The sequence below is a fragment of the Poromitra crassiceps genome (genome assembly GCF_964638095.1).
Source record: "Poromitra crassiceps genome assembly, chromosome: 1".
NCBI classification, from domain to species: Eukaryota; Metazoa; Chordata; class Actinopteri; order Beryciformes; family Melamphaidae; genus Poromitra; species Poromitra crassiceps.
In genome coordinates this window covers 32,614,894-32,629,355 of record NC_139623.1, presented here as the reverse complement: position 1 = coordinate 32,629,355, position 14,462 = coordinate 32,614,894, and the positions used below count along the sequence as shown (strand labels likewise).

Here is a 14,462-nt window from a genome sequence, read left to right as displayed (position 1 = left end):
CTACACCAGGGTCGCAGTTTCGAACCCCTGTGTTGGGCATCCATACAGGCACAATTGGCCATGTCTGCGGTTGGGAAGCCGGATTAAGGGTCCTGGTGGCTGCACTAGTGCCTCCTCTGGTCAGTCGGGGCGCCTGTTCGGGGGGAGGGGAACTGGGGGGAATAGCGTCATCCTCCCATGAGCTATGTCCTGTCCTGCTGGTGAAACACCTAGCTGTCAGGTGAAAAGAAGGGGCTGGCGACTGCACATGTATCGGATGAAGCATGCTAGTCTACAACTCTCTCCAGATCAGCAGAGGGGGTGTTAGCAACATTCTGGGGAATCTGTAAAAAAACAAATGCTGTTTGACCCAAGTCTGACAGGTCCGCCCCAGTTCTGGTGGATTTCTCTCCTCTTTGGCCATATTAGTAATAATTAAATATTGATTACCGTAGACATTTGCAAATCAAATTTTTTTGTTTGGTTTTATTAGAAACAGTTATTTAATTTCCTGCCTTTGTAGACAGGACAAAGGCTAAAGGTAATCACTTTCTGTCCAACCCTGTTTTATGGTGCCACAGTGCTAGCTAGCCTGGGTAAACCCAGCCTCCACGTGACCTGCTCTCAGACCTGCTCTCAGTCACTGAGTCACTGAGTAGTGACTGAGAGCAGGTCTGAGAGCAGGTCACGTGGAGGCTGGGTTTACCCAGGCTACCACAGTGCCACCTAATAATTGTAGTCAGCAGATTTGTCATGCACGGCTCACACCCCAGTCTCACTCTTGAGCAGATGCCTCTCAGCTTTAAAGATAATGGTTTAGTGGACAGAACCCTGAGACTTCCATAAAGCTGTAAGTTCAAATGGATCTGTGGTTGATTTCCTATCATTTGTGTTGGTATGTTACAAAATTTGATCTGGAGTGTGTGACAGATTTAGAGGCTAGTGAGCTTATTGCTGCCACATATGACAAAAAAAAAAGTACTAGCTCAGTTTGTGCTGCTAAAACAATTAACTTGATATGATCTCTGTTTTTCAAGGTTTGGTGGAAGTAATAGGGCTAACAGAGTAAGTTTGGTTTCATCTTATTTTTCACATAATTTCCATATTTTTAAAAGTAGCTTAATCATTTCATTACACCATTCAAAACGTAACAATTATAATGTGGAACATATTGAAATATATGTAACAATAATTAAGCTGCTCAGACAGATAAATGACGTTAGTAGCCTATGTAGGAGAGAATCTAACAGATCAGAGTTTAGCGTTTAGCCTGAAAAACAGAGTAGCCTAACAATCTACAGCTGCATGAGTCCCAAAAAACTACTGTTGACAAAATGTGATATTGTAAGTCGCTTTGGATAAAAGCGTCTGCTAAATGATGTAATGTAATGTATACAGCGAGAGAGGATTTTGGAAATATTGTATTTGACTGCTTATGGCATGTTGACTTTTGGAACTGCAGTAGATAGCCAGCCGCCTTTAAGACTTTGGGCCCAAGATAAGCTTTTGTCATTAAACACTACAGATATGATTGTGTTGTTAGCGTGTGCTAATGATTACAGTAATGCAATCAAAAGTGAATGCCATTATAGTAATTTAGACGTATGCCTATATTAGACCCATTAGACCTAAAGTTTAGGTCTGAACTTGTGTATTCACCTTGCACTGAAAAGTGTCAAATGTCTCTTTTTCTTTTGAAGGAAATTTACATTCAATCCTAAAGAGGGAATAGACAACCCAATGATGGTCATCACAGACGATGCAGGTATCTCATTATGTCACAAACTTTCCAAATATATTCAATCAGACCATGCAGAAACCATGCTCTGAGAAGGTGGGTGGTTGACGTATGCCCCTGAAAAGTTATTTTTTTAAGGGATACGCCAACTTTTTAGGAGTTTTGTCCATTTGCCATATCGCCCATACATAACCAAGATACATAATGCCTTTACCGTCACTCTTCGTGCAGTATACAGTGAGCTACAGTCGTCCAGTTAGTTAGTATTGGGGGAAACGATACAGCCGTTCAAAGTCACCAAAAACACACATTTCTGACAGCGCCAAAAAGCTCTATGTACATGTTGTGACTTGGGTACTCACCACGAGATGAAATATTAATCCAAAATGCAGAGAAACGCTATTTTTTGGGGGGTACGATAGCCGGAACTACTTTCTAAACATGGATTATTATTTCATCGCGTGGTGAGTACCCGAGTCACAACATGTACATAGAGCTTTTTGGTGCTGTTAGAAATGTGTGTTTTTGGTGACTTTGAATGGTTGTACCATTTCCTCCAATTCATCCTAACTGGACGACTGTAGCTCACTATACTGCACGGAGAGTGCCGGTAAAGGCCTTGTGGGTAACACTTTATAATAATGTTCAGTCGTAAGTCATTTATAAGCCTTTAGTTAATGATGAACTAATCACTTACAAAACATGAATATACATTTGTAGATGATTAATAAATGCTATGTTAACATAATCACAAATGCGTTGTAAGTCATCTATGAACTTTTAGTAAATGAAGCGTTCCTCACCTGTTATAAATGATGGGTAAATCATTTACCCCCTAATCTAAAGTGTAAACCATTCATCACACATAAATGTGTTAGGGGGAAGGTCTCTCAAAATTTAAGCCAATGTGGAAGTTCACTTAAACCTGCATTCTTTCGAATGGCCTGCAGGGGGCGACCCATTGGTCTTTTGACGCCTCACGTATGGCATTTTGGCCATTGCCGTCTTGGATCTCGACACAAGTCCAGGGGTTTCCATTTTCCACATGAGCACGACCTGCTATTGGTCCGTGATCGGCGAGCTGTGTGATCAGTGGACAAGCGACTTGTCAATCATGCCCCAAAACAGTCTGGAACTACAACATAGTCTGAAACTAGCGATTGAGACCATAAACGCATTAGGAAAATGTTTACTGAGGCCATACTTGAGGCTTCAAAACAGAAGCCAACAAACCAATGGGTCGCCCCCTGCAGGCAAAGAGGACACTTCCGCATTGGCTTCAATTTTGACAAACAGAGCTACCCCCTTGTATGTAACTCATGTATGTGTCATGAATGGTTTACACTTTAGATTAGGGGATGCAGAAAGCCTTGTAAATGAATTGAAAATTATTTACACATCATTTACAACAGGTGAGGAACAATTCATTTCCTAAAGGTTTATAGATGACTTACAACACATTTGAAGAAGATAAGAAGGCATATATTGAGCAGATTGCAGAGGAAGCAGAAGAAGCTGCCTCAAAACAGGACATGGGCACACTCTACAAGCTAACAAAGTCTTTGACGAATGGATTTCAGTCAACTGACGTTCCAATAAAAGATCCAAACGGAAAAACAATGACAAAAGAGGAAGACCAACTACGGTGCTGGAAAGAACACTTTCAGAGGGTACTAAACAGAGATGACCCAGAAACAGAGGCAAACATCACATCAGCAGTAGACCTTTTAGACATAGAAACGGAGCCACCAAACATAGAGGAGGTAAAGAGAGCTATAAAGGCATTGAAGAATGGGAAGGCCCCAGGAATAGATCGAGTCCACGCGGAAATGCTGAAAGCAGAGGAACATCAAACACCAACAGCCCTCACAGAAATTCTCAGGGACATCTGGACTACAGAATTAACACCACAATCCTGGAAAACGGGCCTCATCGTCAAACTACCAAAGAAGGGCGATCTGTCAAACTGCAACAATTGGAGAGGAATCATGTTGTTACCAGTCACCAGTAAAGTCCTCAGTCGAATTATACTAAACAGACTAAATGATCAAATTGACCACCACCTTCGAAAAGAACAGGCAGGGTTTAGAAAGGGAAGATCCTGTGCAGAGCATATATTCACACTGCGACAGATAATGGAACAGAGCAATGAATGGAGTACAACCATCTATGCCAATTTCATTGACTTTGCTAAAGCATTTGACAGCATCAACCGAACAGTATTGTGGAGAATTCTAAGCCATTATGGAATTCCCAACAAGATCATCTCTATAATCAAGATGCTATACAGAGACTTTGGGGCCAAAGTTATCTGTGGATCCAATCTCACTGAAGAATTCATCATTAAAACAGGAGTCAAGCAAGGCTGCTTGCTTTCCCCACTACTTTTCTCACTTTGCATAGACTGGCTCATGAAAGAAACAACAGGAAACAACAAAAGAGGAATATCGTGGACATTCACAGAAACTCTCGAGGACATTGATTTTGCAGATGACATTGCTTTGTTAGCCCATCGCCACCAGGACATACAAAGCAAAACAGAAGATCTAGCAACATATGGCAAACAGATCGGTCTTAACATCAACACTGACAAGACTAAATTCATGAAGGTAAACCCAAAATCCAACCAGCCACTCACCATCAATAGCAAGAACGTGGAGGAGGTACAGGAATTCACCTACCTGGGTAGTAAGATAACAACAGATGGAGATTCAGGGGCAGATGTCCAGGGCAGGATCTCTAAGGCAAGGGGAGCTTTTGCAGCACTAAGAAACATATGGAAGGCATCCAAGATAAGCACAAAGACAAAGTTGAGGATATTTAAGAGCAACGTCCTTGGGGTTCTCCTGTATGGTGCAGAATCATGGAAAGTGACAAAGACCATCTGTCACAAGCTAGATGTATTCCAGACAAGAAGCCTTAGGAGGATACTGAGGATATTTTGGCCTAGGACAATCTCAAATGCAGACCTTTACAGGAGAACGGGCACGACCCCACTGTCAAATGTGATCAAAAACAGAAGGTGGATATGGATCGGACATGTTTGCAGAATGGACCCAAGTGCTATCCCAAGGGTGGCCATGAGATGGACACCACCTGGAAAAAGAAAACGAGGCCGACCCAAAGAGACATGGAGAAGATCTGTGGAAAAGGAAATGAAACAACTGGGATGGACCTGGGGCCAAGTGCAGCATTGGGCAGCAGACAGGCAGCATTGGCGTTCGTTGGTAAAGACCTTATGTGCTATCGAGCACGAAGAGGATTAAGTAAGTAAGTACAACACATTTGTATATGTTAACATGACATGTATTAATCATCTACAAATGTATATTCATGTTTTGTAAATGGTTAGTTCATCATTAACTAAAGGCTTATAAATGACTTACGACTGAACGTTATTATAAAGTGTTACCGCATTGGGTATCTTGGTTATGGGCAATATGGCAAATGGGCGAAACTCCCAAAAGGGTGGCGTATCCCTTTAAACTTCAAATATTGCACATGAAAATGATGAGTTGTGTAGTACTGACTCTAGATTTCCCAAAAATATACGTGGTATTTTGTATTTTGGATTGGAATATGAATTTATTCACCAATTTGTTGTATTAGTCGAGTCCCTAAAATTGTCATATGGTGTGACATGAAAGTTTGCGTATAAAATGAAAATGGGCTATACTTTATTTAACTAACTCACTTTATCATGACTCAAGCACGTCGATTTGGGTAGGGTTGGTTGTGACATGCCACAACCAAGATTTCAGGGTGTCCAATTGTCCCTACCAACTTTTAAGCAACCTTATTTGCATTATCTTTGGAGTGCAGTTATATAGGTCATTTAGATTGTCTTCCCATATTTTGCAAGGATAGAATTGACCCGACCATTATTGAGTGAAATTAGTTTGCATTATGTTCAAAGTCACATTTACCCCTGTTTTTCACCACTGAATGTGCCAGAACAATGGGCTATGGGCATGGTCTCACTGGGCTGGCTGCGGTGAGATCAGCTTAGCACTCCAGTCCCCAGCCCAGACGAGGAAATGACAAGAGTGAAGCGAAGTTTTGTGTGGGACCATTTCCAGTTAAAAGACGACATTGTTCATTGCAAGAACTGTGATGCCGTTTATAAGTACAACACAGCTAAAGGGCTCATTATACTCGAGCAAGTTCTGTGGGGTGGAGCTCCGCGAGTCTCCGCGAGTCACCGTGCGGACCTCGCGCTGGCGCAGATGCTTTTATACTCAGAAGTGATCAGCATGTTATTGTACAATGGTAATGGTGAGAACAGCCCGTGAAAAGTCGCAATGAAACGCTATTATGTGCAGTACTGAGTGCGCTTTCACTCTCAAACGACCGTACATCAGTACATGAATGAATCACCAAACTTGTTTTTTACTGAAAGCCGTTTCACTTCTCAGCCCTGATAGCCTACTCTGTGCTGCTTTTAATGTCTCTCAATCATGCTGTGAGAGAGCTGAGCAGGTGGTGACATGAAAGTTATTGAGAAAAGGAGAAGATACTGAATAATGACATCACAACAGTATAATCCTAATGTTGATTTAAAATGAGATATTCCTCTAAATATGGCTAAAAAAGGTTAAAAAAAACCTCAAAACACCACCTCCCCTCATGCCGTCCTCGACCCTACCAACTTTGAGATCAAAATGACGCCCTTGTCATGACTCTTTATCATTACTATCTTGAGATCTAGCATTTCCTTATGTAAATTACATTTTGTTTAAATTTTCTTAATCATCATCGACATATGTCCTCAATTTTTCAATATGTTTTAGATTAATTCTGATAAACCCGGTTATAAACAAAATGCTTGCTGACACTATTTTCTATTGTGTTCCATTGAGATTTTTATGATTTATCACTCAAAAAGCCTTTTTATTGCCAATTTTGACGCCATATGTTGAACCACACTAAACCACAATTTAACAATGCAAAAACATGTATTATATGCATTTAACACTCAAATAGGACAGTGGAGTAGGTATGCATGGACTAAGTGTGACAAATGGAGTAGGTAAGTATGGATTATCCTGAGTAGAATAGGTATACATCCTTTTTTCATGTGATAATAGACAGGGTTAGACGTGTTGAAATAGTCAAAACATGACACGTAGCTATTAGTCATACAATACAATAATACATTGTTAGCTCAAATTAATAATGATTATGTGTGTAAGAAAATACAGTTTATATCATCTGGTGTGACTAATAATTCATATGGAGTGACAAAAAAACGGTCACACCACATGATATAGTGTCACACCTATGAGGTTTCACGCACCTTGCATAACATTGTGCCTTGTGGTTAAATGCTACCATGCTAACAACACACCCACAGCCACATGGTAGCATGAAGATAAATTACTTTTTGGTCATTGTTACTTGTCATTGTTACTTGTAACAATTACTTGTAACAATGACCAAAAAGTAATTTATCTTCATCTTCAGCAGTTTTGTTAAAAAGAAATCACACCAAAAGACACTGTGAAACGGAACTGAAGTGGAAGTCCCAAAAAGATTTGATTTATTGAAAAAATTACAAGAGACACCTTGTTAGCCTACCCTGCCTCCTCCACAAGGGTATCAAACCATTGCTCATTTAAATATCAAATATAGTGTCACACCATATGATTTTCATTTCTGGGACAATCAGAAATTTGATCAGAAATACCTCAAAATATTATGGCTGGACTTTGAAATGAGCAGACTCACAAATAGACATCTGTGTTATCATTCTGTACTTTGTTGAGGAGAGTTGCATTTATTTTTCATTGTTTTATTCAAGTTTAAACTTTGTGAAAAGTGCTGGGGACACAATATTTTTGTCACACCATATGAGCTTGGTTTGGTTGAAAATTGTAAAAAAGTGAGTGATGAATTGTATGAATGTTCAGTATGTTCACATAAAACAGCATGCACCACCCAGGTATGACAGCACTTGTCCATCTCCTGCTCTTCAGACTCGGGGTCCACGCCCAAACCTCGTCTGTGTGTCCTCAGACAGGACGAGGGGCAGGCCTACGGTTTCCATCTGCGGGTGGAGAGGGGCTGCCAAGGCCACATCATCAGAAACGTCATGTCGCTGGGGGTGGCCGAGCGCAGCGGCCTCCGAGACGGCGACAGGCTTCTGGAAGTCAACAACTGCTTTGCTGATGACCTTTCTCACCCCGAGGTGTGACTGGCCTCTTAGAGGTTAAATTATGTATTACATTAAGCTGTTCATGAGGACTGGTAGACATTAAGGGAATGTCCACTAATAATAATGTCAACTAATCAATGCTGATACAAGGAGAGATGATAATACAGTACATGCTTTGAATTCCTTAGATACTGTATATCTATGCATTGTTCTAAGCAGACCGGATGGCATCCAGCAGAAGAAAGAATGCTCATCCATAAGAGACTTGAGACTTGACTTGGACTTGTGACCAAAGACTTGAGTCTTGAATTGGACTTGTAAAAAAAGACTTGTGAGCATCTCTGGAGCTACTGTGTCTCTGTCTTTATGAATCAGGTGGCCAGGAAGATAAAGCTAAGTGGACAGCAGCTGTGTTTATTAGTGCTGGGTGGGGAGGAGTATGAGCAGGCTGTGTCCCGGGGCCAAGACCTCCAAGCCCTCAGCAGAACACACAAGGCCAAGGGCTGCAACCCCCCCAGGCTCTGTCACATCAGCAGGGACCCCGCCTCAGGCCTGGGCATCAACTTCACACCTGTGGAAGGTAATGCTGCCAGTGGTAATTGCCCTGGATTTGAGATCAGGGTCCTTCATTTAAAGCAGTGGGACTCAACCTTGCCCTACTCAGGAGCCAATTGCAAAACAAATATTTTTTGCAAGAGCCACAATCCAAAAATGTAATTGTCCTCCCTGAAACCAGTTCAGTTCTGTTTGAGTCTCTCCAGCTCTTCAGCACTGAGCTCTCCACCTTTCAGAAAGTTGGCACTGAAACTTGGGTGATTTGTTTCGTGATGCCGCAGCAAATAGGACCTTTTGAATTGTGAAATGACGTTAACACAAAGCAGACAGGTGCATTTGCCTGAATGGACACAAAGAAAAAGAGTTCCCCAGTCCTCTTTAAATGTCCGATATTCCTCTTCATATTTGCGTTTCTTATGTTCTTTAGCCATTTTAGGTTCATGCTAAGCTAGTTTCCCCAGTGTGACAGAGTTTGTACTTGTATCAGAGCATGAGACCTGAAATAAATTGTGATTGGTTGTTCTGTGAGAGCAAAATTATTGATTGATTGCTTATTGATTGGTCATTGATCATTATTGACTCTGTTCAATAATGATCTCGATCTCGATCTCTCTCTCTCGATCTCTCTCGATCTCTCTCTCTCTCTCTCTCTCTCTCTCTCTCTCTCTCTCTCTCTCTCTCTCTTTTCTAAGATGTCTTTTGTGGACTCTGCTCTCCATCTGCAGAGCATTCCTGAAGATAGATAACATGTATTTTGTCTTGTGACCAGACCAAGGTTGTATTGTCTCTTATGAAAGATCAAGGTAGCTGTGGAAATGTACTGGGCTAGATGGAACTCCTATGAGCTAATGGAATTTCACAGCCGAGATCAGGGTGGGGAGGGCACCCTACTATCACTATATGAGAAGGTGCAGGGTGGGGAGGGCACCCTACTATCACTATATGAGAAGGTGCAGATGAGGGCTTGGGGCTCTCTTGACTTAAGCGTTTGGACTGTCGGAGAGACTCTGTGCACAGATGGAACTTTCAGAATAAAAATCCTCATATACATTTGAAACGAGCAACTCATTATTGATGGATCAACAAAGCATTTAGCCATTTTTAGCCATTACAGTTCTGAGGGTTGAGGGGTTGGAGTGTAATAGATTGATGTGACTTGAGAATGAAATGTTTTCTGATGATTTTTTTAAAAGTAGGACTTAAATGAGCCACACCTACCCACAAAGGAGCCGTGTGTGGCTCGAGAGCCTGGAGTTGAGTATCAGTGAAGCCTGCTGTTGGTAAAGTGTGGTGTTCCTCCCTGTAGGAGAGAAGGGTCGCTTCTCTGTGAGCCTGCTGGCAGGAGGCCCGGCCCAGAGGGCGGGGGTGTGTAAGGGGGATCGTCTGGTGTGGATGAACGGAGCAACAGTGTCTGATCTCACACACTCTGCACTCAGCAAGATGGTGCGTACTGTCATGTGTAATAAGCTGTTTCACTATGAATTTGATCCCTCCTCATAGACATACATGTTTTGGGTTATGTGGTGAAAATTTCTGTAGGCCTAATAATGATAAGAGACTGGAAATTTGAGAAATGCCCTGTCTGTTTTGCAAACAGGCTAATGCTCGCTCAAAGTAGAGGCAACAGCCCTGCATTCAAAGTATATCTTTTATAGCTGATGAAGAAGAGACCGATGAGTCATCGAAGCAGTGCTGCACCTTATTGGGTATTTAGCTGTATCTGGGCAAACTCGGTTGCATAGCCCACCCTGCACTGATAAGGGTGCCTTTGCACATAGCAGAGCCAAAAGATCAAAGAACAGGATAAAACTGGATTCGCTTGACCCAGAGAGTAGCTTGCTGGCTCAAACCAGCTCAAGTACAAGTACTGTTGCTTTCCTGAAAATTTACCTGAAGTAGAAGTAAAATTACTCTTAGCCAAAACAAGTAAAATTATTTTTCAATTATTATCCTGTTCTGTTTTATTTTAACTTCAAGTTGATTACTGTGGTTTCTCATATCCTCCTATACGAAATTACTAGCTTAAAAAGAAAGCTCAAAAACACATACAAAAACACAATGCAATTATAATAACAATAGTAATGTATTTGTTAATTTCTGCTTTATCTGGCAATAATAATGTTTTATTGTAGGTGAAAAAATGTGGCGATCACATCACCATCATGGTGATTGACAGTGAGAGTGAGAAGAGCTACGTCCGACAGAAGATGCCCATTCTGCCTGCCATGGCTGTCCCATGTAACCTGCCTCACACGGCCAGGAGGCGCAACCTGCTCTCTGGGCCTGAGGGCTACGGCTTCTTCCTCAGGCAGGAGAAGATGCCATCAGGACGCATAGGTGTGTGTGATCGATCGATCGATCTATATATCTATCTACCTTTTTAGTAAAGTTATGTTTATAGACCCTTATCACAAGCATGCAAAGGTCTTTACATAGCATCATCATAGTCATATTCTATCTACATACAACACACTGTAGGTTACATACATACATCATATACATACTACACATTTTACTAGATTACATTACGATACTACACAAACACAGCATGTCTTTGGACTGTGGGAGGAAACCCACGCAAACACAGGGAGAACATGCAAACTCCACACAGAAAGGTCTGGGGTGGGGATTCGAACCCATGGACCTTCTTGGTGTGAGATGACAGTGCCAAGCACTGAGCCACCATGTCGCCCGTATACCTTTTGGACTCTGACATAATTTCTGTCTATTTTCAACAATAGCTCATCTTCTGGGTGAGGTGGACAGTGGCAGTCCAGCAGCCAGAGCAGGCTTGCAGAAAGGAGAGCTGCTGCTGGAGGTCAATGGGGAGTCAGTGGAGCCGCTGAAGCACGAGGAGATTGTGGACAGAGTGAGGCAGGGAGGCCAACAGGTCCACCTCACCACCATCACTCCACAGGGACTAGAGTTCTACACCCAGGTGGGTGAGACCATGTAACCAGCTAGGACAAAGGTTACTGTAAAACACCACGGCTTATACTATATCTAATAATCAAATGCTTATTCATGGGTGTCAGCTGGGCACGGCGTGGTGTGGCACCCTCCATACCCTGGTCCAAGTTAATCCAAGTTTGATCTTGTAATTTTATCATTTAGAATAGATGGTAAATGGTAAATGGCCTGCATTTATATAGCGCTTTTATCCAAAGCGATTTACAGTCAGTAGGTACATTCACCCATTCACACACCGATGGCAGCAGGTTACCATGCAGAGTGCTGGCACACCAACGGGAGCAATTTGGGGTTCAGTGTCTTGCCCAAGGACACTTCGACATGCAGAGTGGAGGAGCCGGGAATCGAACCACCGACCTCTTTTATCCAAAGCGATTAGTGGAAGACCCGCTCTACCTCCTGAGCTACAGCCACCCTAGATAGCATAAGTCAAGCGAAAATAAACAGAAATCTATTCGGAAGTCATATCTAAAACCAATGTTCCCTAAGGCAGCTGTGTGTACTGTATCTGTGCAAGATAGTTTGGTCAGGTGACCAATAATAATTACTTCATGATATATAGTCAGTATTAGTGGATTTGGAAGTTTTCATGGAAAATGACAGATACAGGGACTTGCCAAACATCAGAGTTTAGTGAAGTGATGCCGGTTGTATTTACTTCCTACATTTCATTTTCTGCAGCTGGGTCTATCCCCTCTTCTCTTCTGTGGAGACGATGCTGGTGAGAGAGGGAAGGAGAGCAGTGTGCCAACCTCTGTGGCTGCACAGCAGACATCACAAGGGGAAACAGTTGGCTTGTCCAGTCCGAGACTCTGCTTTCTCCAGAAAGGCCCTTTGGGGTTTGGCTTTAACCTGGGCTGTGTCCCAGAGAGTCCTGTGGCCTTCGTCAGCCAGGTATGGATGAAATAATTACTGGATATTTGACATTTGTTAAAACATGTTGTCCTGAGCATTGCTCTAAGTCTTTATTGGAGGATGCCAGGGTGTTGTTTTTTCTGGTGGTTTTTATATGGTGTTGGTTTTTCTCCTGTAGGTGGCTATAGGAGGCTCTGGGCAGAGCGCAGGACTACTTGTAGGGGATGTGGTGTTGGAGGTCAATGGACATAATGTGGACGGGAAATGTCTGGAAGATGTGATTATGATTGTGAAGGAAGGAGGGAATTTTCTTTCCTTATTGGTTATGGATAAGAGTAGCTACAACAAGGTGAATCAGAATCAGACGCCCTCTACTAGAGATGCCATTGACTCTGAGGTAAAAAAAATATATAATAATAATAATAATAATAAATCTTGGAGTTAATTTAGAATGTCAGCTCTATCTAAGTACTTTGTTTGTGACTCCGCAGGAGGAAGAAACTCAGGAGATATCAGCTCTCTGAGTGACAATCCTGATCCCCAATATCCCACTGAGGAGACATCGACTGGAGTTGAGCAAGAAAATGGTAATCTCACGGAAGAATGTATTGCTCAAAGTCATGCCTTAAACTGATTTTTGGGTTTCTCAAACAAATCCAAAAGATGAAACTGTTAAATAAGCAAAACAAATCTCAGAAGAAATGTACAAGCAGTCTCAAGTGCACAAACCACAAAGCAATTTGTTCAAAGTAATTTGTGTGACTCTGCATTACAACATTTAGGGATTTAGTAGCCTAGTTTCTACGCCGAGCGCCTGGCGCAGTGGGCGTGGACCAGCGCACTTGATATCTTGGTCTTGGCGCTACACGCATTCTAAAGCATTACAACCACGCCTTTTAAGCGTAAAATTATGCACCGTCATGCTCATTGGATAAGTGCAATAAACGAATCGCACGCTTGCCTTTTAAGCTCCAATTCCACTGGTCCAGCAAAACCAGACGGAAGCCAAGCGCTCTGCCCCCCCCCCCCCTCCCTTCATCCAGTCTGTCTGTCTCCATATAGGCTATTATTCCATATTATTATGCTTCTCAAACCAATCTAACTGCAGTTTAAATACTGCAAGCATGTAAATACGCTACACTATAGCAAGATCAAAGTGAAAAGAATGTTCTAAATGCATCAGCTAGAAAAATATAGCCTATTAGATTGGTGAAAGTTTGTCCAGAAAGATATCATTTTCTCTCCCCTGCTGCAGGAAGGATGATGCACATAAATATACCCTACATTATGTAAAGTCATTGCATAAATGTGTTTTTATTGTAAAACTAAATGTGAAGTAGGGCCAAGTTATTGGAGCGGACATCATAGTATAGCAGATGACAGTAGGAAGCGCGTTCCGCTGTCACTTATCTAAATCACGTTAAATCGACAAGGGATATATATATAGGCCCAGGAGGACATATATGTTTCACTTAGGGTGGTGTTTTAATTTCCATGTTTTATTTGGTCCAATATTGAAATGTTCTACAATTGCAGGCTGTGTTACCATTACACATTATTTTAGATCGACCTTTTATATCTATTTCGCCTCATTTGGTTGCTATTTAGTAGCGAAATGGAGTACCCAATTGCATGCTGGGACATTCACAGGCAGTGAACTTACAACTGCTATTTCCTATAGGACGTGTGTTGTGTCTGTCTGAGTGAGGGAGTCAGAGAGAGACAGTCGTATTGTGCCTGTCAGACTGAGGAGAGAGGGAGAGAGTGACACAGAGAAGGGTGACAAAGGAGAGAGCCAGAGGGGAGCGCTCCGCGCAACTGGCGCACTCTGAATAGGCCTGGTTTTCAAAAGCGCAAAGCGCTAAATTTACGCCAGCTGGGAAGATAGCAGTACGCCAAGATTTAAGGCCGACACGCCCACTCTGGGCCATTCTGGGACTGCGCCACGCCCATTCGGCCTAAAGCGCATTTGGCAGCGTAAAGCCATATTGATATCGTCCCAAAACAGGCGCAAGGCACGTTTTTTTGCGTTTAAGGCCCGTTTTAGCGCCGAAGGCTTGTGGGAGAATAGGGCCTATATTTACAGTGTTGTTCAACAATGACCAGACATGATTTTATTCAGAAAGAGATCACTTCACAATGACCAGACATGATCTTATTCAGAAAGAGATCACTTCACCATCAAATGACCAGACATGATCTGAGATCATG

The 14,462-nt window shown here is 42.3% G+C and overlaps 1 protein-coding gene across 1 annotated transcript; it reads left to right on the top strand.

Moving 5' to 3' along the window:
* Window positions 1–997: 997 nt before the first annotated feature.
* On the top strand, window positions 998–12,775 carry nherf4b (NHERF family PDZ scaffold protein 4b; the record flags this gene model as incomplete). The annotated part of the gene is made up of 10 exons (XM_083642018.1): window positions 998–1,044; window positions 1,680–1,744; window positions 7,693–7,904; window positions 8,247–8,451; window positions 9,733–9,869; window positions 10,559–10,763; window positions 11,168–11,364; window positions 12,078–12,290; window positions 12,430–12,648; window positions 12,743–12,775. The coding sequence occupies 10 exons, from the start codon at window positions 998–1,000 to the stop codon at window positions 12,773–12,775; spliced, it is 1,533 nt and encodes a 510-aa protein (XP_083498144.1).
* Between the last annotated feature and the right edge of the window lie 1,687 nt (window positions 12,776–14,462).